We start from the raw sequence: 27,443 nt of genomic DNA on the forward strand, positions 1-27,443 counted from the left end.
TGGTGGTAGAGTGGAAACTAGGCTACCCGCCTTAAGAAATACACTGGTTTAGGGCTCTGGTCAAAAGTAGTGCACTATATAGGAAATTGGTTGCCATTTGTGATGCATCCACTGACTGTTATACTGTGCCATAAGAGGAGACTAATGTGTGCCTGAAATGGCACCCTATTCCCTACATATGGCACTTGGGTCCTGGTCAAAAGTACTGCACTATATAGGGATCCTAAAAGCTCAAATCAATCAAATCCACAGTGCAGTATGTGTTGATTTATTAATTTTAAAAAACGTGGTCTATGTCACAATCAAGGACCTCCCACAAAATTACCTGAATTCTATTTAGTTCACAGAGCTAGAAAAGGACTATTTTGAATCATGAAGAAATCACGTGGCCATAAGTCAGACCACGGAAAAGGAGGAAGAGGTACAGTATACTACAACACACACACACACACACACACACACACACACACACACACACACACACACACACACACACACACACACACACACACACACACACACACACACACACACACACACACACACACACACACACACACACACACACACACACACAAAACGCACACATACACATAAAAACACACATACACACATATACACACATATACACACACATACACACACACACACACACACACACACACACACACACACACACACACACACACACACACACACACACACACACACACACACACACACACACACACACACACACACACACACACACACACACACACACACACACACACACACACATGTACACACACACATTCATGCACGCATACACACACACGCACACACACAGACACACATACACACACACATGTACACATGGACACACACACACATGTACACATGTACACGCACACATACGCACACATACACATAAAAACACACATATACACACATATACACACATATACACACATATACACTCACACACACACACACACACACACACACACACACACACACACACACACACACACACACACACACACACACACACACACACACACACACACACACACACACACACACACACACACACACACACACACACACACACACCACCACCACCCACCCCAATTGTTTCTTGTAAAAAAAAGAAAAAAAGGGAAAAGTATAGATGTAAATGTTTAACATATCCTATGATAAATTGTAAATAGTAACATTAAACTTAAATTCAAACAAAAATAAAAACAAGCTTAGCTATCGTCATCCTGTCAGGCTGTTCTGACAGGTGTGGCCTCCTTGACTGTGATTGTCCAGGCGATGAGCTAGCCATCTTGGAGACAGAGGACCTGGACTTCATGGGAGGGGAAGGGGGTCCTGACCCCGACACCATCTCCCTGGCCTCAGTCACAGCCGTCACCACTAATGTCTCCAACAAGAGGTAAGCACAGAGCACAGTTCTATGTTGCTTGTGGTTTGCCATTCATTTTACAAATAAAATACAATTCTATGGAGTTAGATAACATAGAAGCAAACTCTGAGTTTTGGATTGAAGACTAATGATTCAATTACATTGTTTACAATGTATTATCTTGTAGTTTACAGAATTCTGAAATGTAAGTCTGCATTGATTTAATCACACTGAAACATGTTTCTAACATGTCTATAACATTAGATCAAAACCAGACATTAAGATGGAACCTAGTGCCGGGAGACCAATGGATTTCCAAGTAAATTTAAATATATGTTCAATGAATCAAGGAATAATTAGCATCTAAAAAAATTGCTAAAATAAAGAGTGTTTATACATGATAACCCTATTTTACCAGGTTAGTGTTACCGTCATAGAGGCCAGGCAGCTAGTAGGGCTGAACATGGATCCAGTGGTCTGTGTGGAGATCGGAGACGATAAGAAGTACACTCAGATGAAGGAGTCGACAAACTGCCCATACTACAATGAGGTAACCAATCTGCCCTGGAATGATGAGTTTGATGATAAGGAGGAGGAGGTTGATGAGGAGAATGATGATGATGATAACAAGGTCTAAAGCGTTGTAATGACATGTATGGTCATCAATAAAGCTTCATGTATAATTTCAATACAGTTACACATTTTAAAAGAAAACTTCATGACACTGATACATTTATGTCACATTTCTCTTTTAGTATTTTGTCTTTGACTTCCACGTCCCACCTGATGTTATGTTTGACAAGATCCTGAAGCTGTCGGTGAGTAGCTTTACCACAATACAAACAAACAGTTCTGAAATAATTACCCTCCCTATCTAAATGAACGGAGAGCAATGAGCAATGATTTGATTTGATTTGAATTGAGTAAGAAAGTGGTCAGATGAAGCAGATGCTAAGCTTCAGGACTGTTTTGTTAGCACACACTGGAATACCTTCCGGGATTCTTCCGATGTATTGAGGAGTACACCACATCAGTCACTGGCTTCATCAATAAGTGCATCGATGATGTCGTCAACAAAGTGACTGTACGTACATACCCCAACCAGAAGCCATGAATTACAGGCAACATCTGCACTGAGCTAAAGGGTAGAGCTGCCGCTTTCAAGGAGTGAGACTCTAACCTGGAAGCTTATAAGAAATCCCGCTATGCCCTCCGACGAACCTTCAAACAGGAAAAGTGTCAATACAGGACTAAGATTGAATAGTACTACACCGACTCCGACGCTCGTCGGATGTGGCAGGGCTTGCAAACTCCAATATTACAGAGTACAAAGGGAAGCACAGTCGCGAGCTGCCCAATGACACAAGCCTACCAGACGAGCTAAATTACTTCTATGCTCGCTTCGAAGCAAGTAACACTGAAGCATGCATGAGAGCATCAGCTGTTCTGGATGACTGTGTAAGTAAGACCTTTAAACAGGTCAACATTCACAAGCCCGCAGGGCCAGACGGATTACCAGGATGTGTACCCTGAGCATGCACTGACCAACTGGCAAGTGTCTTCGCTGACATTTTCAACCTATCTCTTACTGAGTCTGTAATAACAACATTTTTCAAATAGACCACCATAGTCCCTGTGCCTAAGAACAACACTAAGGTGACTACCGACCCGTAGGTCTTACGTCTGTAGCCATGAAGTGCTTTGAAAGGCTGGTCGTGGCTCACATCAACATCATTATTCCAGAAACCCTAGACCCACTCCAATTTGCATACTGCCCCAACAGATCCACAGTTGATGCAATCTCTATTGCACTCAACACTGCCCTTTCCCACCTGGACAAAAGGAACACCTATGTGAGAATGATATTCATTGACTACAGCTCAGCATTCAACACCATAGTGCTCTCAAAGCTCATCACTAAGCTAAGGACCCTGGGACTAAACACCTCCCTCTGCAACTAGATCATGGACTTCCTGACGGGCTGCCCCCAGGTGGTAAGGGTAGGGAACAACACATCTAACATGCTGATCCTCAACACGGGGGCCCCTCAGGGGTGCGTGCTCAGTCCCCTCCTATACTCCCTGTTCACTCATGACTGCATGGCCAAGCATGACTAGAACACCATCATCACGTTTGACGAAGACACAATAGTGGTAGGCCTGATCACCGACAACGATGAGCCAGCCTATAGAGAGGAGGTCAGAGACCTGGCAGTGTGATGCCAGGACAACAACCTCTCCCTCAACGTGATCAAGACAAATGAGATGATTGTGGACTATAGGAAAAGGAGGACTGAGCACGCCCCCATTCTCATCGACGGGGCTGTAGTGGAACAGGTTGAGATCTTTAAGTTCCCTGCCCTCCAGGACACCTACACCACCCGATGTTACAGGAAGGCCATAAAGATCATCAAGGACATCAACCACCCGAGCCACTGCCTGTTCACCCCGCTATCATCCAGAAGGCGAGGTCAGTACAGGTGCATCAAAGCTGGGACCGAGAGACTGAAAAACAGCTTCTATCTCAAGGCCATCAGACTGTTAAACAGCCACCACTAACATTGAGTGGCTGCTGCCAACACACTGTCATTGACACTGACCCAACTCCAGCCACTTTAATAATGGGAATTGATGGGAAACAATGCTACCTTATATAATGTTACTTACCCTACATTATTCATCTCATATGCATACGTATATACTGTACTCTATATCATCGACTGCATCCTTATGTAATACATGTATCACTAGCCACTTTAACTATGCCACTTTGTTTACTTTGTCTACATACTCATCTCATATGTATATACTGTACTCGATACCATCTACTGTATGCTGCCCTGTACCATCACTCATTCATATATCCTTATGTACATATTCTTTATCCCCTTACACTGTGTATAAGACAGTAGTTTTGGAATTGTTAGTTAGATTACTTGTTGGTTATCACTGCATTGTCGGAACTAGAAGCACAAGCATTCCGCTACACTCGCATTAACATCTGCTAACCATGTGTATGTGACAAATAAAATTGGATTTGATTTGATTTGATTTGTCCACATCACTAACAAACTATCATGGTCCAAACACACTAAGACAGTCGTGAAGAGGGCACGACAAAGCCTATTCCCCCTCAGGAGACTGAATTTGTTTTGCATGGGTACACCATCGAGAGCATCCTGACTGGTTTCATCACTGCCTGGTATGGCTACTGCTCAGCCTCCGACCACAAAGCACTATGGAGGGTAGGGCGTACGGCCCAGTACATCATTGGGGCCAAGCCTCCCGCCATCCAGGACCTCTATAGCAGGCGGTGTCAGAGGAAGGCCCTAAAAAGTGTCAAAGACTCCAGCCACCCTAGTCATAGACTGTTCTCTCTCTAGGTCCTAGAGGCTTCTTAACAACCTCTATCCCCAAGCCATAAGACTACCCAGACCCCTCTTTTATGCTGCTGCTACTCTCTGTTTATTATCTATGCATGGTCACTTTAACTCTACCTACATGTAGATATTTCTTCAATTACCTCGACTAACCAGTGCCACTGCACATTCACTCTGTACTGGTACCCCCTGTATATAGCCTCGCTATTGCTATTGTTATTTTACTGCTGCTGTTTAATTATTTGTTACTTTTATTTTCTATCTTTTTTTTACATAACACATTTTTCTTATTAACTTCTTAAAGCATTGTTGGTTAAGGGCTTGTAAGTAAGCATTTCACTGTAAGGTCTGCTACACCTGTTGTATTCGGCGCATATGACAAATATAATTTGATTTGATTTGATCACTGTGTCCATCATTTACACAGTCATTCATAATATTCAACTCAGGTCACATATTAATATTGCACATTGCAATCTTCACTTTGCTCATCCATCCCTCAGGTAATCCACTCCAAGAACCTCCTGCGTAGTGGGACTCTGGTTGGCTCTTTCAAACTGGATGTAGGCACCGTCTACTCGCATCCAGGTCAGGGAGAAATAGTTGGAAACATAGTAGCTACTAGTGACCTATGTCTATACTCTGTCTATACTACACTATGACTCTGGTACTGATCAGTATACCTCACATATGCATGTCACTTATTTGTATTATTTTTTCTAATAGAACACCAGTTTTCCCACAAATGGGCCCTTCTCTCTGACCCTGATGACATCACTGCCGGGTGCAAAGGTTACATTAAATGTGACATCGCCGTCGTGGGGAAAGGAGACAACATCAAGACTCCACACAAGGCCACCGAAACCGATGAAGATGACGTAGAAGGGTAAACAACCAACATATTATTGGGGATATTAGTGTAGTAGTAATAATGTAGTAGTAATACTGTAGTAGTAATTTAGTAATAATAGTGCAGTAATAATAGTGTAGTAATAATGTGGTAATAATACTGTAGTAGTAATAACTTATCAGTAATAAAACTGTAGTAGTAATAATTTATCAGTAATACTGTAGTAATAATAATACTGTAGTATTAAAAATTTATCAGTAATACTGGAGTAATAATACAGCAGTAGTAATATGTGGTAGTAATAATGTAGTAATAATACTGTAGTAGTGATAATTGATCAGTAATAATGTAGTAATAATACTGTAGTAGTAATAATTTACCAGTGATACTGTAGTAATAATACAGCAGTAGTAATACTGCGGTAGTAATAATGTAGTAATAATTGATCAGTAATAATGTGGTAATACTAATGCAGTAATAATACTGTAGTAATAATACTGCATTAGTAATACTGTAGCAACAATACTGTGGTAGTAATAATGTAGTAATAATACTGCGGTAGCAATGCTCTAGTAGTAATAATGTATAAGTAATAATGTAGTAGTAAAACTGTAGTAGTAATAATGTAGTAATAATGTAGTAATAATACTGCGGTAGCAATGCTGTATAAGTAATACTGTAGTAGTAAAACTGTAGTAGTAATAATGTAGTAATAATACTGGAGTAGTAAAACTGTAGTCGTAATGCTGTAGCAATAAAAGCAGCAATAGGCCAAGCTCTAGAGTTCCTGTGAAAGCTCTCCCATCTCACAATTCTTGATTACTTTCTATTGCTTTTTTAGTCATAGAGATACAATGCAATGTGTAACAAGTGTTTGTCTTTAATTCTGTGGTTTCAGTAACCTCCTGTTACCTGAGGGGGTTCCCGCAGAGCGTCAGTGGGCTCGCTACTATGTGAAGATCTACAGAGCTGAGGGCCTTCCCAAGATGAACACCAGCATTATGGCTAATGTCAAGAAGGCTTTCATTGGGGAGAACAAGGACCTTGTGGACCCTTATGTACAAATACTCTTCGCTGGCCAGAGGGTAAGTAATAGCACTGTTATGTTGCTTGCTGTGTTATGTTATGTTACATTATGTTAAGCTATGTTACATTATGTTATTCTATGTTAACACTAGGGTAGGGGGCACTATTTTCACTTCCAGATGAAGTAAACTGCCTGCTACTCAGGCCCAGAAGCTAGGATATGCATATAATAGATTTGGATAGAAAACACTCTAAATTTTCCAAAACTGTTAAAATAATGTCTGTGAGTATAACAGAACAGATTTGGCAGGCAAAAACCTTAGAAAGATCCATCCAGGAAGTGGGATTTTTTTATGTTTGTAGTATTCTATTGAATGCCATTACAGTATCAATTGACTTAGGACTCAAATTGCACTTCCTATGGCTTCCACTAGATATCAACAGTCTTTAGAAATTGTTTCAGGCTTGTAATTCTGAAAAATGAGGGAGTAAGAGTAGTCTGAATGAGTGGACAGAGAGCGCGCCTTTCTTGTTTACCTTTTATATTGACAACGTTATTGTCCGGTTGAAATATTATTGATTATTATGACTAAAAACAACCTGAGGATTAATTATAAACATTGTTTGAAATGGTTCTACGAACTTTATGGATACTATTTGGATTTTTCGTCTGCCTGTTGTGACTGCTTTGAGCCTGTGTATTACTGAACAAAACACGTGAACAAAACGGAGGTTTATCAAACTTTATCGAACAAAACGTACATTTATTGAGTAAATGGGAGTATTCTAAGTGCAACCATATGAAGATCATCAAAGGTAAGTGATTCATTTTATCTTGTGTAACTCCTCTACTTGGCTGGTAACTGTTTGTAATGATTTGTCTGCTGGGCGTTGTTCTCAGATAATCGCATGGTATGCTTTCACCATAAAGCCTTTTTGAAATCTGACACCGTGGTTGGATTAACAAGAAGTTAATCATTAAACCGATGTGTAACACTTGTATGTTTTATGCATTTTTATAATGAGTATTTCTGTTTTTGAATTTAGCGCTCTGCAATTTCACTGGATGTTGGCCAGGTGGGACGCTAGCCTGTCACGCCTTGGTCATTGTATCTTGTGTTTTTGTTATATGTTTGGGTAGGCCAGGGTGTGACATGGGTTTATATGTTGTATTTCGTATTGGGGTTTGTAGTAATTGGGAGTGTGTATTATTAGGGGTGTGTCTAGTTAGGCTTGGCTGCCTGAGGCGATTCCTAATTGGAGTCAGCTGATTCTCGTTGTCTCGGATTGGGAACCGTATTTAGGTAGCCTGAGTGCGCGTTGTATTTCGTGGGTGATTGTACCTGTCTCTGTGTTAGTCACCAGATAGGCTGTAATTAGTTTCACTCGTTTGTTGTTTTTGTATTTTTCAGTTATTTCATCTACAGCATTATCTTCATTAAAAGTCATGAGTAACCTACACGCTGCATTTCGGTCTGACTCTCTTCAAACAACAGACGAACATCGTTACATAGCCCTTTGGGATTTTCTGTATTTCTACATACATTTAGCCTAAAATGATAGATCTTCATCTAATAATAGATCAAGTGAACACGATTAAACAAATAACACTTTTACATTTTTTCATTGAGCAAATTGGTCCAACATTCAACTTCTTTGTTGGAAAAAGTATGCGAACCTCTAGATTAATCAGCTCAATTAAGTGATTTAAAGTAGTCAAAAGTGTCGTATTTTGTCCCATATTCCTTGCACACAATGACTACATCAACCTTGTGACTCTAGAAGCTCATTGGATGCATTTGCAGTTTATTCGGGTTATGTTTTGCCTAACAAGAACTGAATGGTGAATAATGTCTACCATTTTGGAGACACTTGTATTGTTATTAAGAATATAATATGTATCTGAACATTTCTACATTCATGTGGGTGCTACCATGATTAAGGTTCATGGATAATCATGAATAGGATGAGTGCCGAGGTTACAGAAGCAAAAAGATCATAAGTCATCATTCACCATTCAGTTACTATTGGGCAAAAGGTCTTCCAAAACAAGCTTGATGCATTCACTGTAGCAGGGAAAATGGGACCAAATACGAAATGTTTGACTGCTTTACTGCACTTAATTGAGCTGATTAATCTAGAGCAGTGGTTCCCAAACTTTTTATAGTCCTGTACCCCTTCAAACATTCAACCTCCAGCTGCGTACCACCAGGTCAGCGCACTCGCAAATGTTGTTTTATTGCCATCATCGTAAGATTGCCACACACACACTATACAATACATTAATTAAACATAAGAATGAGTGTGAGCTTTTGTCACAACCTGGCTCGTGGGAAGTGACAAAGAGCTCTTATTGGGCACAAATAATAAAATAATAATAATCAATCATTTTGCTCTTTATTTCGCCATCTTACATACAAAACCTTATTTGTTCATCAAAAATTGTGAATAACTCACCACAGGTTAATGAGAAGGGTGTGCTTGAAAGGATGCGCCTAACTCTGCAATATTGGAGAGAGTATCAGTCTTACATCATTTTCCACACACGCCTGTATTTAGTTTTCATGCTAGTGAGGGCGGAGAATCCACTCTCACATAGGTACGTGGTTGCAAATGGCATTTGTGTCTTAACAGTGCGATTTGCTAGAAATCTGGCAGTGGCTTCTGATTAAATTACATTCTCACAGAACCGCTTGTTGCAATTTTGAATAGGCTCTCTTGTTCAGACATCGGTAAGTGGACTGGAGCCAGGGAATGAAAGGGATAATGAATCCAGTTGTTTGTGTCGTCCGTTTCGGAAAGTACCTGCATAATTGCTCACCCAACTCACTCAGGTGCTTCGCTATATCACATTTGACATTGTCCGTAAGCTTGAGTTCATTTGCACACAAAAAAATCATACAATGATGGAAAGACCTGTGTGTTGTCCTTGTTAATGCAGAGAAGAGCTCCAACTTCTTTATCATAGTCTCAAGTTTGTCCCCCACATTGAATATAGATGGGGAGAGTCCCTGTCATTCAGATTCAGATCATTCAGTGGAGAAAAAAACATCACCCAGATAGGCCAGTTGTGTGAGAAACTTGTCATCACGCAAGTGGTCAGACAAGTGAAAATGATGGTCAGTAATGAAAACTGTAAGCTTGTCTCTCAATTTAAAACAACGTGTCAATACTCTGCCCCTTGATAATCAGAGCACTTCTGTATGTTGTAAAAGCGTTACATGGTCGGTGCCCATATTACATTTACATTTACATTTAAGTCATTTAGCAGACGCTCTTATCCAGAGCGACTTACAAATTGGTGCATTCACCTTATGACATCCAGTGGAACAGCCACTTTACAATAGTGCATCTAAATATTTTAAGGGGGAGGGGGGGGTGAGAAGGATTACTTTATCCTATCCTAAGTATTCCTTAAAGAGGTGGGGTTTCAGGTGTCTCCGGAAGGTGGTGATTGACTCCGCTGTCCTGGCGTCGTGAGGGAGTTTGTTCCACCATTGGGGAGCCAATTAATTAGGGTGGCAGCGGCCACGCGGTGTGGAGCGTTTGTATGGTCTGTGCAGAGAGGAGAGAACAGGGATAGACAGACACATAGTTGACAGGCTACAGAAGAGGCTACGCTAATGCAAGGAGATTGGAATGACAAGTGGACTACACGTCTCGAATGTTCAGAAAGTTAAGCTTACGTAGCAAGAATCTTATTGACTAAAATGATTAAAATGATACAGTACTGCTGAAGTAGGCTAGCTGGCAGTGGCTGCGTTGTTGACTTTGTAGGCTAGCTGGCAGTGGCTGCGTTGTTGACACTACACTAATCAAGTCGTTCCGTTGAGTGTAATAGTTTCTACAGTGCTGCTATTAAGGGGCTAACTGGCTAGCTAGCAGTGTTGATTACATTACGTTGCGTTAAAATAACGACAATAGCTGGCATAGCTAACCTAGAAAATCACTCTAGACTACACAATTATCTTTGATACACAGACGGCTATGTAGCTAGCTATGTAGCATATCATTGCATAATGCAGAAAATACACGAGAGTTCAGGGGCCTTGCTTTAACAAAGTTAACCATTTTCACTGTAGTGTCCAAAATGTCTTTCAAGCTGTCAGGCATTCCCTTGGCAGCAAGAGCCTCTCTGTGGATGCTGCAGTGTAACCAAGTAGCGTTGGGAGCAACGCACGTTACCACTCCACTATGTCTCCCTGCGTTGGCTTTTGTGCCATCAGTACAGATACCAACACACCTTGACCACCAAAGTCCATTTGATGTCACAAAGCTGTCGAGTACTTAAAATATCCTCTCATGTTGTCCTGGTTTCCAGTGGTTTGCAGAAGAGGATGTCTTCCTTATTAATTGACTCCCCATAAACGTAACGGACATATACCAGGAGCTGTGCCAGGCCTGCCCTGTCTGTTGACTCATTCAGCTGTAATGCATATAATTCACTGGCTTGTATGCGAAGCTGTAATTGTTTCAAAACATCTCCTGCCATGTCACTGATGCATCGTGAAACAGTGTTGTTTGATGAAGATATTATCTGTATAGTTTTTTCGGCCTTTCCCCACAACATTGTCTCAACCATATCCACGGCAGCAGGAAGAATTATGTCCTCCACAATAGTATGGGGCTTGCCTGTCCTAGTCACTCAGTAGGTCACCATATAAGACGCTTCTAGCCCCTTCTTATTAATGGTATCTGTTGCTTTTATACATGTCTTACTACTCAAAAGGCGCTTATTCTCGCTCAAAAAAACTCCTGTGGCTTATTTTTGAAATTGTCATGTTTCGTTTGTAAATATTTGCACAAGAGTGAAGGATTCCCGTGAGAGAGTAACGGTTAATGTGATTGGATGTTAATTATTTGACTAGGCTACCTGTATTTAACATTATGTTGTTATTTTGCTGAACACTAGATGGTTTAATTTTATTTTTGGCAGTGAAGCAAGGCTACTCAGTCGAGAAAAAAACTAAATGGACTGTTTGAAAATGTGATTATTTTTTTAAATTATATATAGATTTTTAAAAATGTGAATCACATTTTTATTTTGCGTGCCCCCGACGGCACTGCCCGTACCCCCCGTACCCCAGTTTGGGAATACCTGATCTAGAGGTTCACATACTTTTTCCGACAAAGAAATCGAATGTTGGACCAACTTGCACAATAAATAAATGGAAAAAGTACAATTGTTTTTGTTATTTGTTTAATCATGTTCACTTGATCTATTATTAGGACTTCGATGAAGATCTAATCACATTTTAGGTCATATTTATGCAGAAATACAGAAAATCCTCAATGGTTCACAAACTTTCTCTCATCATATGCTATGTTATGTTATATGCAATGGGCACAACTTGTATTATTGTATTGTTTAAGTGGACAGCTTTGTGATCCCAGGGGAAAACGTCTATCCAGAAGAGCAGCTACGAGCCAATCTGGAACGAGCAGATCGTCTTCACTGAGATGTTTCCACCGCTCTGCAAACGCATGAAGGTCCAGATCCGAGACTCGGACAAAGTGAACGACGTGGCCCTCGGAACACACTTCATTGACCTGAGAAAGATCGCCAATGATGGAGACAAAGGTTCTTCAGTGTAGAAATGTTTCCCTTCATTCAGAAGATACTGTGCGTCGTGTTTCTTTCTTGTGTCTTTCATTTGTTATATTTGGTGTTTGTATGGAGTAAAGGAAAGTGAAATAGGTGCCAAGTCTCAGCTGGAGCAAATTGTGGAAGTGTTACCTCATGAAATAGTCTGACAAATTGTAACCGACAAGAGAGGTGTTTGCGGTTTGCCAGTGTGTGGTCTGGAGTGGACTGTGTTACCTCTCCAATCTCCAAAAGCACTTGCCAAATTTCCATGCTCTTTACACCCATACTCTGCCAGGCTTCCTTCCCACCCTGGGTCCGGCTTGGGTGAACATGTATGGCTCCACTCGTAGCTACACCATCATGGACGAGCACCAGGACCTGAACGAGGGTCTGGGGGAGGGGGTGTCCTTCAGAGCCCGCCTGCTGGTCAGCCTGGGTGTGGAGATCCTGGACACCTCCTCCCCGGATATCATGAGCTCCACCGAGGTGCAGGTGGAGGGGGTGCCTAACATCTCAGAGGTGGGTCTCACACACATGCATGTATGTAAATATTCACACACGCTTGCTCGTACACACATACACACACACACACTGTCTCTACCTCTTTCTCTCTCTCTCTGTGTCTCTCTCTCTTTGTGTCTCTCTGTGTGTGTCTCTCTCTCTCCCTCCCTCTCACGGGTGACTGCTCAAGCAGATAAACCCTCCTGGGACTCACAGCTCACAACAAACAGGTCATCACAGTGCAATCAGACTAAATTATTGATCATCTTTATTTGGCCGATCACTGATGCTACATTATTAACTGACTGTTTCCATTAATAGAGGTATTTGTATGTGTTCAGACAATGTAAGTCACACAATAGAGCCGGTCGAGCGAGAGAGAGTCTATGTAAGCATCTCTGGTCTTTGCCAGAGTCCTGAACTAGAGCTCTGCATGCTCTGTGTTTTCATACTCATCATTAAAATACTCACCATACTCTTTTATACACTATATTTTCATATATCAGACACCATATAGTACACATCACAGCATTATCAAGGCATACATCTCCCGTTAATGCTGATTGGCTGAAAGGCGTGGTATATCAGACTGTAAACCGCGGGTATGACAAAATATTTGTTTTTACTGCTCTAATTACGTTGGTAACCAGTTTATAATAGCAATAAGGCACCTCTGAGGTTTGTGGTGATCAAGAACATGGTAAATTGGCCATTTACTACACCCCCTCATGCATTATTGCTTAATTATCACATATGAAGGTGTCCATATTAAAGGGATACTTCGGGATTTTGGCAATCTACTTGCACCGAGTCAGATGTACTCGTGGATACAATTTTTATCGCTCTGTGTCCAGTATGAAGGAAGCTAGGCAATGTCGCGAGCCAATGCTAACTAGCGTTACCACAATGACAGACTGACAATGCTAGCATGCTACTAGATACCCATAGACTAACAGTCATTGCGCTAACGCTAGTAAGCATTGGCTTGCGAAACTTCCGCTAAACCCATAAAAATGGTATCCATGAGTTCATCTGGGGAAGTAGATGAAGGGCATCATTGCCAAAATCCCAAAGTATCCTTTTAATCGTTGTCTCTCCATCCATCCAGAACACCACTGTGAAAGGGGAGGTGTTCTTCCTGATAATGTTTTCCAAATGAATTATTTATGTCTCTACTTCCTATCCATCCAGAATTCCACTGGGAAGGTGGGAGAATTATTCCTGGTATAATGTATGTACAAGTTCATCTTTGTGTCTCTTCATCTAGAGCGCCACAGGGAAAGTAGAGGAGTTCTTCCTCTTCGGGGTGTTCCTGGAGGCCACCATGATTGACAGGAAGATCGGGGACAAACCAATCAGCTTCGAGGTTACGATAGGTTGGTAGCTTCAATACTCACTCATCTCCCCTTGACATCAGTGCATGATCTATGCAAAATTAACCCACATAGAACTCAGGTTAGAATTCAGCCCTATTATATCAATAAAACTGACTTCACGTTACACCATAATACTAAGGCAGCAGGTAGCACATGTAGGTCAGGTTTCTTGGATACAGATTAAGCCTAGTCCTGTGTTAGTCTAGGACTAGGTTTAATCGGTGTCTGGGATTCTCCATTAATAATTTTGTTAAATCAAGGACTAGGCTTAATCTGGGTCTGGGTAACCAATCCTTGATGATCTGTATGTTGTCATGGTCATAATCATATTTTAAACTTGCGTCTTTTAACTAGGTAACTATGGGAGCGAAATTGACGGCGTGACCAAACCCAAGTCGGGTAGCGGGAAGAGGAGTGGGGGAGACGGAGATGAAGAGGAGTCAGAGCTGATCCAAGGCTCCAGTGATGAAGAGGAGGGAGATGATAATGACCTGGTCTCCGTGTCCTCCACCCCGCCCATGAAACCGATCATCACCGACAGGTCAGATCCCAACACACACAGAAGCAGAGTATTACAGGACAGCGGGGAAAGCTGGTTGAAATGACGTTAGTTCTGCTTGTGGACTAGTTCTTATATCAATCATTTCAGCCAGTTTTCCCGCTGGGATTGTTGTTCACTGCAACCAGATCGTCGATCTCACTAGTGCAGGTTTCAGTGTCTCTCTTTATGCATCTCAAACTTTCAGAAACTATTTCCACCTGCCTTACTTTGAGAGGAAGCCGTGTATTTATATCAAGAGCTGGTGGCAGGACCAGAGAAGAAGACTGTACAATGCCAACATCATGGACAACATCGCAGATAAACTGGTGAGTCAGTCAACTACCTTAATACCCATCAAAATGTGTAAAAACAACATCATTACAGCATTATTTTCTAGTGTTGGGGGGGGGGGTCGATACAGTTACATATCGTATCAGCACCCAAACCTCGTGATAATATTGTACCGTGAGGTCCCTGGCAATTCCCAGCCCTGTTATTTTCACTTTCAACAACATTATTAAAGCATCCTAATGTTCTAACATGTCTATAACACTGTGTCAACAGGAGGAGGGTCTGAACGATGTTCAGGAGGTCATTAAGACAGAGAAGGCCTATCCGGAACGCAGACTGAGAGGGGTCCTGGAGGATCTCGGCAACGGATGCAGGTGTCTACTTACCCTTTCCACACTACTGAGCCTAGCCAAGCCATATTTGCTCTCCACTTACTTACACAATTATGGCACCCTATTCCCTATGTAGTGCACTACTTTGACCAGAGTCCATAGGTCTCTGGTCAAAATTGGTGCACTATTTAGGGAATATGGTGCCATTTGGGATGCAGTATTGGCTAACATTTAATTATTTCTTCAGTCAATTTCTGACTCTGGCTAACAAAGACCAGAATCAGACTGGGAGGACCAAGCTGGACAAGGAGAGACTCAAGTCCTGCATGAGGGAACTGGTACGGCACACATGAGCCAAAGATAATTGTGATATTTGTATTTATTATGTTGGTAACACCACCGAATTACATATAGAATTATATACGGTATATTATCTTTGTGGGTAACACTTTACTCAAAGCCTACAGGTATAACACATTATGATGTGGTTATAATGCATTGTAAGATTTCGTATGGCCCTCCTACTACATTTTACTGACGCTCTTATCCCGAGTGACTTACAGTAGCGAGTACGTACGTATGTTTTCATATTTGTTCTTACTGGTCCCCCGTGGGAATCAAACCCACAACCCTGGCTTTGCAAGAGCCACGCTCTACCAACTGAGCCACATGGGGCCACCATTACCATTATATCTACTATTCTATCATATTGATTCATATTGTGTTTGTGTGCTAAAAATGATGATCGTCTCATTGTGTGTGCTTGTAGGAGAGCATAGGTCAGCAGGCTAAGACCATCAGGACGCAGGTGAAGAAGAACACAGTGAGAGATAAGATCAAGCTGGTTCAGAACTTCCTCCAGAAGCTCAGGTTTCTAGCTGATGAGGTAAGTCAGCAAGGGGTACATATACCATACGTACATCATTTGTTAATGCGTCTAAAACTATCGATACCATTCCAGAAGTCTTTGTTCATCTTTCTTTCCTTCTATCGTATACGTATATATATATATATATATGTTTGAGCTACACGCTTTCCCGAGAAATATTTATTTGATTGATTGGTTGTTTGATTCCTCTATGTGTAATGGCAGCCGCAGCACAGCATCCCGGACGTCTACATCTGGATGATGAGTAACAACAAGCGTATTGCCTACGCCCGTGTCCCCTCCAAAGACATCCTGTACTCCGGGGTGGACGAGGAGACCGGGAAGGACTGTGGCAAAGTCAAAACCATCTTCTTCAAGGTCTGTGCATAGTTACTCTACATCCATAACCAAACCTATGCATGCTTCCTCTTCCAATGTGCGCTTATTTATTTGGCTTGAACTCCAAAAGATTGTATTATTTACAGCCGTCCCCCTTTTACGCTAGATCTGAATCACTACTGGTGTGTCCATCTGATTTTCCATTCGTGTATTTGCCTTATCACCCCAGCTACCTGGTAAGAAGGGCTTTGGGGCAGCTGGCTGGACAGTGCAGGCTAAGACAGAGATCTACCTGTGGCTGGGTCTGAACCGTCAGAGGAAGGACTTCCTGTCTGGGCTGCCCAACGGCTTCGAAGAGAACAAGATGCTGAAAGGACCTGGCTCGCAGTCTGCTCCCCCCATCAGCCTCACATACACGAGTAAGGGAGATCGAATCAATGGTGTCCGATGAGCCGCGTATATATCACCACGCATAAGGGATTTATGGATAACGTGCTAACATTATCTGTGGTCTATTATGAGTAAGGGAGATGATAACGTCCCGTGCACGTGTACACATCTCCATAGAAATAGAATGATTTGAGTAGACAAATCCCTTGGTCTTACCCCTAGTGGTCTTATGTCTTAGGGACCACCAGGCTGCCCTCAGACCGTCAGGGAACTTTGACTCTGAATCTAAATGCATTTTCTTAAAATTCAAATTTTGTGCACATATTGTGTCACTATGAATAAGGGAAACTAGAGTATCTCATTGATCAATGCTTGTGAATCTTCCCCCTCCACAGTGAAGCAGATCTTCCAGCTGAGGGTCCATATGTACCAGGCTCGCAGCCTGTTTGCAGCAGACAGCAGCGGCCTCTCAGACCCCTTCGCCAGGGTCTTCTTCTCCACACACAGCCAGGTCACAGAGGTAGGACAACCTAGATTTGATTGTTTGTTCGTTCGTTCATTACAAAAAATAGAGTGAATCCACAAATATAACTATCGTCTTTGAACCGTGGTGAAGTTTGGTCCAGTAATGAAAGAGTCCGTATAAGAATTACACGGTGCAGAATGGTGAATGAGAGTAACAAGATGGTGAGTGAATTTAATGAATCAATGAATGAATGTCACTCTCTGCCCAGGTGCTGAATGAGACACTGTGCCCCACCTGGGACCAGCTGATGGTGTATGACAACGTAGAACTGTTCGGAGAAGTCGGAGAACTGAGGGATGACCCGCCTATCATCGTCATAGAAATCTATGACCAGGACACGGTGGTAAGCATGATGCCTGGTTAGAACTCATGTCAGAACAGATCTATCATAACAGATTCTATCTGAATGTCAATTGATCATCTGACAAGGCATACAGTCGTTTAGATTTCCAGACCACTCTTTCCTTGCTGCTCAAGTCGTCTAAGTAACATAAATGTCATACAAAAATGAATTAGGCTCTGCGTTTGAAAGAGATACTGTAGCATGTACTTTGTTAGCGTCATTGTAAAAGAACGTGGCCCATTATATACTGTATGTATCAGATTGGACAGAATTGTTATGAATTATTTTTGAAAGAATGTATATGTTGACTCAACTGATGATCATATAATTCATTCCTGAACATAAACACCATTGTTTTGGATGACCTTTACTCGGGATAAGTAGAGTGTGAACTGAATCCTGATTGACAGCTTGAAGTAGCGTTATGCTCCAAGGCAGGGCTCTCCAGCCCTGTTCCTGGAGAGCTACCCTCCTGAAGTTTCTTTACTCCAGTCCCAGTTCTAACCAGCCTGATTCAGCCACATGGATTCTGTTTATCAACCAGCTAATTATTACAATCAGGTGTGCTAGATTAAGGTTGGAGCAAAAACCTACAGGACTGTAGCTCTCCAGGAACAGTGTTGGAGAGCCTTGGCCCAAGGCATGCAAGAGGTACAAGAATTAGCTGAAACGACAAATTCACTGGACATCAGCCGTATCCCTCTTGCATTCCTTCAATGAAAGCTTGTTGCTCATGTGGTACAGTGGTTATGTTTGGGTGTCTTGCCATTGTTTTCTAGCCTGGTCCCAGATCTGTTTGTGCGTATAGATAACTCCTATGGTCGAGTTGTCAAAGCATTACAAACAGATCTGGAACCAGGCTAGTTGTTCTTCATTGTCCTGTTGTGTTTTCTTGAGCTTTGAAGCATGTGCATTGTCAAGCCAAGCTTCTGTGTTAGGTAAAGCTGATGCCGTACTTAACATATTGATGAATGACGTGCCATGAAAACCCCTTTGTTGTATTTCTTATGGTATTGTTTTTTAAATGTCACATTTTACTCTTAAAATGCTTGAAATGTAAACACCGGCCAATTTCCTTGGATTCCAGATTGTACAGTATACCAAAGAGACCATTCTTTCAAATATTGAAACCATAATATTTGTGGATGTAGTGTGGACCTTGATTTACCACAGAAGGGTCAGGGTTATATTTGGATTGTATCCCATGTCTCCCTGTTATGATGTGACTCCAGGGCAAAGCAGAGTTCATGGGCAGGACCTTCGCCAAGCCTATAACCAAGATGGCGGATGAACACTACGGACCTCCACGTTTCCCTCCCCAACTAGAGTACTACCAGATCTATAGGGGGAACTGCGCCGCTGGAGAAATGCTGGCGGCCTTCGAACTGCTGCAGGTGAGCCTGGCAATAGATCAACTTTCAAACAAAACGAAATGTCTGCCAGACATGTAATTATAAATGCTTTGATTACACCCAAATTAACCAGTAATGTTGATGTCTGCAGTCTCCTGTATGGCTCAGTTGGTAGAGTATGGCACTTGTAATGCCAGGATTGTGGGTTCAATTCCCGGGGCCACCCAGAATTAAAATGTATGCACGCATGTCTGTAGGTCGCTTTGGATAAAAGCCACTTCTAAATGGCATATATTATATTATATTATTATTATTATTATTATTATATTATATATGTTCATGCTTCAGATTGGTCCTCATGGTAAAGCTGACCTGCCGCCCATCGACGGTCCCACAGACATGGACCGTGGTCCCATCCTACCTGTCCCTCTGGGCATCAGACCAGTCCTCAGCAAGTACAGGATCGAGGTGGGAATTCAACTCCTCTTGGCCTTGAAATACAGGAAGTGTGGCTATTATTGCACTGTAAATGTGGCTATATTGCACTGTAAATGTGGCTATTATTGCACTGTAAATGTGGCTATTAATGCACTGCTATATTGTACTGTAAATGTGGCTATTATTGCACTGCTATATTGCACTGTAAATGTGGCTATTATTGCACTGTAAATGTGGCTATTATTGCACTGCTATATTGCACTGTAAATGTGGCTATTATTGCACTGTAAATGTGTCTATTATTGCACTGTAAAAGTGGCTATTATTGCACTGCTATATTGCACTGTAAATGTTGATGTAACGTATGAAATCCTTATGTACGGCTTATGAATGTAGTATGTGTGGGTTATAAATGTGTTATGAAGTCCTTATGTAGGCACCCTTTAAATAAAGTGTTACTGAAATGTAGGTGCTGTTCTGGGGCCTGAGGGACCTGAAGAGGGTCAACCTAGTCGCGGTGGACAGGCCTCGTGTGGACATAGAATGTGCCGGTAAAGGAGTCCAGTCTTCCCTCATCCAGAACTACAAGAAAAATCCCAACTTCGGCACCCTGGTTAAGATGTTTGAGGTGGTAAGTTCTCTTTAAAGTCATTCCATCGTTCACCTGGTTATCTCACCTTATAACAACCCAGATATAACGACTTTCCCATGACACCGTGACGGGCGTGATTGAAAACGAAATCTTTACCTTATTGTAACAATTGGTTGTAATCTGGTTATATGACGTCTTCTTAACCGGACAACCATTTTACAAACAGGAAATGACACCGTAAAGGTGCTAAATTTAGCCCATTTATTCATTGTGAACTTGTGTTCTCCAGGATTTGCCTGAGAACGAGCTGCTCCACCCTCCCCTGAACATCCGGGTGGTGGACTGCAGAGCTTTCGGTCGTTACACCCTGGTGGGGAACCATGCTGTCACCACCCTACGCAAGTTCATTTACCGGGCAGCAGACAAGCACGCCAACAACTTGAACACTCAAGGTACACACACATACCTGCACGCACACACACGCACGCACATGCACACACAAATGAACACACACGCGCACAAACAAACCCATACCTCGCTGTGCCCTTACACTTTCATTTGTACATACTAATGCAGTCTTTGTCCTCTCACAGAGGAGATCATTGTCAACTATGAGCCAGAGCCCACCGTCAAGAAGTTGGAGACCATGGTCAAGCTGGACTCTGTAAGATCTCACACCATTAAATGAATGTTAGCTTTAGTAATAAACTCAAATAAAACATCCTAACTGAGTTGTAATATGATTGATATATGTTGTGTGTTTTTTTCCCCCCAGGGGTCTGATGCTGTGGTTAAAATCGAGGTCGGTGTTTATGACGTTGATCTGGGAATGTCTCTGTTTCTCAATGTTAGGAGCAATGTTAGTACAGTAGTTTGAAAACAGCAACAGGCCTATTGCAACCTGTCATCTAACCTTGCATTGATCATTTTAGGAGGATGAGAAAGGAGGGAAGAAGAAGAAAAGGAAGAAGGGAGGAGATGAGGTGGAGGAGGAGAAGTTTGATGAAAGCATGTTGGATTGGTGGTCCAAGTACTTTGCCTCGATCGAAACTCTGATGGAGGTGAGGCCATCCGGGAAAATGGCTCCATTTGAACACTCATGATTGAATTGAAAAAGTGATCCTGTCAATATGTATTGGATATTATTGGTTTGTGTCTCCTACTCTGTAGATTCTCAAGGCTCAGGAGGCAGCTATGGCGGATGCTGAGGAGAAAGAGGACCAGGATATTGCTGCTGTGGGCGGAGGTAACAAAAAACAAACCTAAACGAATGTGGAAAACACAAGAGCAGCAAATCTATTAGATCTAAACCATATCTGTACACATTTCATGCAAATATACATCGTATTATGTATCGTCCATTTAGGTTGTTGATGTTTGTTAATTTGGTAGATATTGACAAGTAGATACTATGCCTTGTAGATGGTCCAGCATAATCATGAATCTCTGTATATTGATTGAGACTTTAAGGTAGAATATAATTGTTGCGGTAAAAGGGAATGATCATGTTGTCAGGTTGTGTTCTATGCCCACTTTCATCTGCCTAATACATGCTGTCCTCTTCAAATCATGACAACCCGTACTACTAACCCTTCATATGACCCCTGACATCTCTGTTGTAGTTGATCACTGCATACATTTACACAGACATGAACCCATGATTTCCATCACTTCATAACTCATATAATGACCTCCTCCTGCTCCCCTGCTATATATTACCATAGGCCTGCCATGAAAGTTGACTAAGAATAATATGACTAATAAAACGACATTTCGTGCTGATATAGTGTTATGTATAGCTTTTACATAACATGATACATCAAATATTTATAGAAAACTAACTTGAACAAATGTTTTGGAATCTCAAATGCACTATGATGCAGAGATTGTGTGCCAGATACGGAGACATTATTAAAGTGGCTCGTGTTTCATTTCCTTAAAGTGGCCAGTGATTCCTAATCTATGTCTATAGGCAGCAGCCTCTGATGTGCTGAAGATGGCTGTTTAACAGTCTGATGGCCTTGAGAAAGAAGTTTAGTGATACAGTTTATACTCTTAAGCTAAGCTTATGACCTATTCCTATTGGGTAAATGTTGTCTTAGCTATTCTGACTGTTGCACTGGCATTCACTGTATATACTGTTCATATTGTGTATACAGTGGCCAAAATACATTGGTTTCGCCAACTTGCTTGTTGAATTCATGTCTTGAGTGCCCTGCTGTGCACCAACTCTCCATCCCCCCACCCTCACTCCTCCTCATCCCTCACTCCTAACCTATTCTCAGAGATCAAACCTGATGACTCTCTTGTCAAAGGAAAGAGAGGCAAGGGAAAAAAGGAGAAGAAGAGGGCTGGGCCTGAAGACATACCAGAGAAGAAAAAGCACAACATTGATGAGCTACAGGTATGTGGTTACTCAGTGAGAAAAATTGGTTGATATTATGTTATTACAACCAGAATTGTAATTTCAAACACTCTATCCCAGTTTTACCCACTGGAACCTGTCTCTAAGCTTAAATAAGTCTGGGCAATGATTTGAAGAAGTCTCTGGGCAGTTTTGGGTCAAATACTGTATACTCTTTATTTGTTGTTTATATGTTAAATTTTTTATTATTTTTTTATTATTATGTTTTTAATGTATAGAGTACTTTTTGTATTTCCTCATTAGGTGTACCCCAAGGAGCTGGAGAATGAGTTTGATAACTTTGAAGACTGGCTTCACACCTTCAACCTGTTCAGAGGGAAGGCCGGGGACGACGACGACCAGAACATGGCGGATGAAGACAGGATTATTGGCAAATTCAAAGTAAAAAAAACTTTCACACAGAGGGCGTTCCCTTCCCTTGTAACTTATTTTTTTGTTGGCGATGGAAGAGAGCTGGAACTAGCCCAGTCCCAGATCTTCTTTTGCTGTACATAGAATGTATAATATCTCATATACTGTATAGCCAACTCCTATAGTTCTTGTTCAACAATGATGTCTATACAGCATAAATCTATCTGGGACCAGGCTAGAAAGGAACTGGATTGAGTCCGTTATTGTGTTAAATATCACCACAATTGTGCATGTCTGTGTATATTTCAGGGTTCTCTGTGCATGTACAAAGTGCCGGTGTCAGATGAGATGCAGCGGGAGATGGGCTTTGACTCCAACATGGGCATGTTCCAGAACATTCCAACTAATGACCCAATCAACGTCCTAGTCCGGGTCTATATCATCAGGGTATGTACACTACTCTCTATTGTGTACCTACAACGGTACTTATATGTCAGATTCTATGTCATCAGGGTAGTTACACAACACTACACTCAGGTGAGAGTACAGTGCCTATATCAAGTCTACAACCCCCTTGGGATGAAAATGGATTTAATTGTCATTTTCTTCTCAATCTACACGACAACAAAAAGTGGAATTATTATATTTTTTTTAATGTAAGATTAATGAAACATAAAACACTAATATACCTTGATAGGTATTCACCCACTACATGTTAGTCAATGCATGTTTCAAATACCTTTGGCAGCGATCACAGCTGTGAGTCATCTTGGGTAAGTCTCATAAGAGCTTTGCACACCCGTATTGTCAGCACCCATTATTCTTCTCAACATTCTTCAAGCTCTGTCAAGCTGTTGGGGATCATGGCTAGAAAGCCATTTTCTTGCCATAGATTTTCAAGCAGATTTAAATCAAAACTCTAACTCGGCCTCTCAGGAACATTCATTGTCTTCTTGCTAAGCAGCTACAGTGTAGATTTGGCTTTGTGTTGTACTGTGTGTTGTGCTGAAAGGTGAATTCCTCTTCCAGTCTCTGGTGCAAAGCAGACTGAAGCAGATTTTCCTCTATGATGATTTTAATGCAGGAAAACCAAAATCCATTTGACTGACCTAATTTCTACCAGTATGTCACCTGTGCAATTGGAGGGAAATAAACTCTAGATCAACTTTACTCCACATACAGAGACACATACAAAGCTCTCCCCCGTCCATTTGGCAAACGGACCATAACTCTATCCTCCTGATTCCTGCTTACAAGCAAAAACTCTAACATGAAGTAATCAATACAGAAGAGGTCTGATGAAGCGGACGCTAAGCTACAGGACTGTTTCGCAAGCCCAGACTGGAATATGTTCCGGGATTCCTCCAATGGCATTGAGGAGTTTACCACATCTGTCGCAGGCTTCATTAATAAGTGCATCAACGACGTTGATCCCACATACATACATATTCCAACCAGAAGCTTTGGGAATACAGGCATCCTCACTGAGCTAAAGCCTAGAGCTGCCCCTTTCAAGGAGCAGGACACTAATGCCGATGCTTATAAGAAATCGTGCTAGGTCCTCCAACGAACCATCAAACAGGCAAAGCGTCAGTATAGGACTAAGATCGAATCCTACTACACCGGCTCTGATGCTCGTCAGATGTGGCAGGGCTTGCAAACTATCACAGATGACAAAGGGAAACCTAGCTGAGAGCTGCCCAGTGACGCGAGCCTACCAGACGAGCTAAATGCCTTCTACGCTTGCTTCGAGGCAAGCAACACTGAACCATACGTGAGAGTACCAGTTGTACCTGTGACGACCCTCCCACTCTGTCTGCCGTATTCTGTCTTTGTTCTTGTTTCCTTATTAGGATGCCGGTGGGCGGAGTTGAGAGGGTCGTCAGCTACATGGGAAACACCTGGGCCAGGTGTCTCCCAGGATAAATAGACCTCTTCCACATTCATGGAGGAGACTCTCTCCATGCAGACACCTTTTGTAGATTGTGTTGTGTTTCTTGGTGGCCTATTGTTTGTTTGCTTTGGCACCTTTCATCACCCTGCATTATCACATTCATTCATGCAAAACACTCACTTACACTACTGATTACTGATTACACACACCATTGTATATTATACTTAGTTGCTTTAGTTAATAAATACATATTTTGCTACTCCTTATCTCCACGTTGTCTCCCTTTGTTACGGGCTTTGAGCCGGTTCGTGACAAGTGGGGGCTCGTCCAGGATCTTTGAACTATTGGTTTGGGAGACCGTGGAGGTACGTGTTTGGTTTGAATATGGTGTTTGAGTGTGATCGGCCCAGTATTGCTTATCATCCCTCCCATCTTTTAGTTCTTCTGTCTCCGGAGGAACCTTCATATGGGCGTTGCCTTTGTTGTTTGGTTTGTGTGCTGCGTTGGAGAGAGTATAATGGTAATTTTCCAGGCCTTGCCTAGCCTGGAAACTCTTGTTCTGCTTTCTGTTGGGAAGTCAGTCTGAGGAGGTGAGTAAATCGGCTGTGTACCTCAGTAGGAGATTTGTGTAGGGTAGTGGAACTTGCTACCCGGAGCTATAGCCTTTTTCCCCTGATAGGCTTTTGGACATGTTGGGCATGGTTAAATGTTTGTTATTTTTGTGTGGTGTCTGTGGACTGAGCAGTTGTCTCGGGGGCACGTCCGTGGCTTGGTGGAATTTGCCAGCATGCTGGGGAGTTCTATTTCCTTGCCAGCGGGCTACAGTGCGTAAATACCCACCGCAAATCTGCACGAAGACTAGGGTTGAGTTATTGTAGGTTTTGGGGAAGCTCCGTATCTCATCTCTCTTCTGTGGTGCTCAGGGTGATTGTCATTTCTCTGGTTGTGGTCTGATGTGCTCAGCAGAGGGGCCGACAGCTCCCGGTTGAGCAAGATTACTTACTTATGACTATGGTGTCTCATGTATACAAGTTCATTCGCTTTCCATCAAAGGACCTGTTAGAATTATGTACTTAAGAACAGCTGTTGAAGATCGCTGAACACTACAAGCTTAAATGATTGAAATTAGTGAAATTCTGTTTCGTTGGAAGTGACTATGAATCGTTGGAAGTGACTATGAATCGTTGGAAGTGACTATGAATCGTTGGAAGTGACTATGAATCGTTGGGAGTTGTAAAAATTAAGAAGGACCCTGATTTTCTTTTCGTTGGAGTTTGTAGCTGTTGGTCTTTTGTGCCATGTTCCTGAATGTTTACATGACTGACCATTGTTTCGGGTTGTCATGTTCTATCTTTCCTGTCTGTTCCCTCCTGGTCTTGTGTTCTTCTTTCCTCTTAAATATTGCTTCCTATGCGCAAAGGTTGCTGAGGTCTGAGGAGGAGGTTGGTTGGGGCAGGTGGAGGTGTGAACACATAACCCCTCACCATACCCCTCACCAATTTGGGACGCAGAGGCCTGTGTCAATTTGGGACGCAGAGGCCTGTGTCAATTTGGGACGCAGAGGCCTGTGTCAATTTGGGACGCAGAGGCCTGTGTCAATTTGGGACGCAGAGGCCTGTGTCAATTTGGGACGCAGAGGCCTGTGTCAATTTGGGACGCAGAGGCCTGTGTCAATTTGGGACGCAGAGGCCTGTGTCAATTTGGGACGCAGAGGCCTGTGTCAATTTGGGACGCAGAGGCCTGTGTCAATTTGGGACGCAGAGGCCTGTGTCAATTTGGGACGCAGAGGCCTGTGCCAATTTGGGACGCAGAGGCCTGTGCCAATTTGGGACGCAGAGGCCTGTGCCAATTTGGGACGCAGAGGCCTGTGCCAATTTGGGACGCAGAGGCCTGTGCCAATTTGGGACGCAGAGGCCTGTGTCAATTTGGGACGCGAGAGGCTGGTATGTTGTTCCGGGGTCCTTGTTGGTCCCCGGTTTTATGGGGGGGAATGTGACGACCCTCCCACTCTGTCTGCCGTATTCTGTCTTTGTTCTTGTTTCCTTATTAGGATGCTGGTGGGCGGAGTTGAGAGGGTCGTCAGCTATATGGGAAACACCTGGGCCAGGTGTCTCCCAGGATAAATAGACCTCTTCCACATTCATGGAGGAGACTCTCTCCATGCAGACACCTTTTGTAGATTGTGTTGTGTTTCTTGGTGGCCTATTGTTTGTTTGCTTTGGCACCTTTCATCACCCTGCATTATCACATTCATGCATGCAAAACACTCACTTACACTACTGATTACTGATTACACACACCATTGTATATTATACTTAGTTGCTTTAGTTAATAAATACATATTTTGCTACTTCTTATCTCCACGTTGTCTCCCTTTGTTACGGGCTTTGAGCCGGTTCGTGACATACCAGAATGACTGTATGATCACGCTCTCCGTAGCCAATGTGAGTAAGACCTTTAAACAGGTTAACATTCACAAGGCCGCAGGGCCAGACAGATTACCAGGACGTGTTCTCAGAGCAACAGATCCACAGATGACGCAATCTCTATTACACTCCACACTGCCCTTTCTCACCTGGACAAAAGAAAACACCTCCGTGAGAATGCTGTTCTATACAGCATTCAACACCAGTGTGCCCTCCAAGCACATCA

At 42.4% G+C, this 27,443-nt stretch overlaps 1 protein-coding gene and 1 non-coding gene across 2 annotated transcripts in view; one reads left to right on the forward strand and one right to left on the reverse strand.

The window, feature by feature from the left end:
- Nucleotides 1–372: 372 nt before the first annotated feature.
- The window catches only part of LOC124001426 (otoferlin-like), a 35,539-nt gene continuing 8,468 nt past the window's right edge, over nucleotides 373–27,443 (forward strand). The window contains exons 1-31 of the mRNA XM_046308159.1: nucleotides 373–421; nucleotides 1,297–1,420; nucleotides 1,655–1,709; nucleotides 1,809–1,940; nucleotides 2,146–2,208; nucleotides 5,273–5,357; nucleotides 5,496–5,655; nucleotides 6,518–6,704; nucleotides 12,040–12,226; nucleotides 12,528–12,751; nucleotides 14,001–14,109; nucleotides 14,464–14,650; nucleotides 14,856–14,976; nucleotides 15,215–15,315; nucleotides 15,521–15,611; nucleotides 16,043–16,159; nucleotides 16,367–16,519; nucleotides 16,710–16,899; nucleotides 17,266–17,390; nucleotides 17,605–17,739; nucleotides 18,972–19,133; nucleotides 19,440–19,559; nucleotides 19,999–20,160; nucleotides 20,411–20,573; nucleotides 20,715–20,785; nucleotides 20,897–20,929; nucleotides 21,054–21,182; nucleotides 21,292–21,367; nucleotides 22,407–22,525; nucleotides 22,790–22,927; nucleotides 23,207–23,344. Of these exons, the coding sequence (XP_046164115.1) occupies nucleotides 373–421; nucleotides 1,297–1,420; nucleotides 1,655–1,709; nucleotides 1,809–1,940; nucleotides 2,146–2,208; nucleotides 5,273–5,357; nucleotides 5,496–5,655; nucleotides 6,518–6,704; nucleotides 12,040–12,226; nucleotides 12,528–12,751; nucleotides 14,001–14,109; nucleotides 14,464–14,650; nucleotides 14,856–14,976; nucleotides 15,215–15,315; nucleotides 15,521–15,611; nucleotides 16,043–16,159; nucleotides 16,367–16,519; nucleotides 16,710–16,899; nucleotides 17,266–17,390; nucleotides 17,605–17,739; nucleotides 18,972–19,133; nucleotides 19,440–19,559; nucleotides 19,999–20,160; nucleotides 20,411–20,573; nucleotides 20,715–20,785; nucleotides 20,897–20,929; nucleotides 21,054–21,182; nucleotides 21,292–21,367; nucleotides 22,407–22,525; nucleotides 22,790–22,927; nucleotides 23,207–23,344 (3,906 nt within the window). The remainder of the gene's footprint in view (nucleotides 422–1,296; nucleotides 1,421–1,654; nucleotides 1,710–1,808; nucleotides 1,941–2,145; nucleotides 2,209–5,272; nucleotides 5,358–5,495; nucleotides 5,656–6,517; nucleotides 6,705–12,039; nucleotides 12,227–12,527; nucleotides 12,752–14,000; nucleotides 14,110–14,463; nucleotides 14,651–14,855; nucleotides 14,977–15,214; nucleotides 15,316–15,520; nucleotides 15,612–16,042; nucleotides 16,160–16,366; nucleotides 16,520–16,709; nucleotides 16,900–17,265; nucleotides 17,391–17,604; nucleotides 17,740–18,971; nucleotides 19,134–19,439; nucleotides 19,560–19,998; nucleotides 20,161–20,410; nucleotides 20,574–20,714; nucleotides 20,786–20,896; nucleotides 20,930–21,053; nucleotides 21,183–21,291; nucleotides 21,368–22,406; nucleotides 22,526–22,789; nucleotides 22,928–23,206; nucleotides 23,345–27,443) is intronic.
- trnaa-ugc lies at nucleotides 15,875–15,950 on the reverse strand. Its single transcript has one exon. It is a non-coding gene; the product is annotated as a tRNA-Ala (tRNA).

Source organism: Oncorhynchus gorbuscha, linkage group LG17 (genome assembly GCF_021184085.1).
Source record: "Oncorhynchus gorbuscha isolate QuinsamMale2020 ecotype Even-year linkage group LG17, OgorEven_v1.0, whole genome shotgun sequence".
NCBI classification, from domain to species: Eukaryota; Metazoa; Chordata; class Actinopteri; order Salmoniformes; family Salmonidae; genus Oncorhynchus; species Oncorhynchus gorbuscha.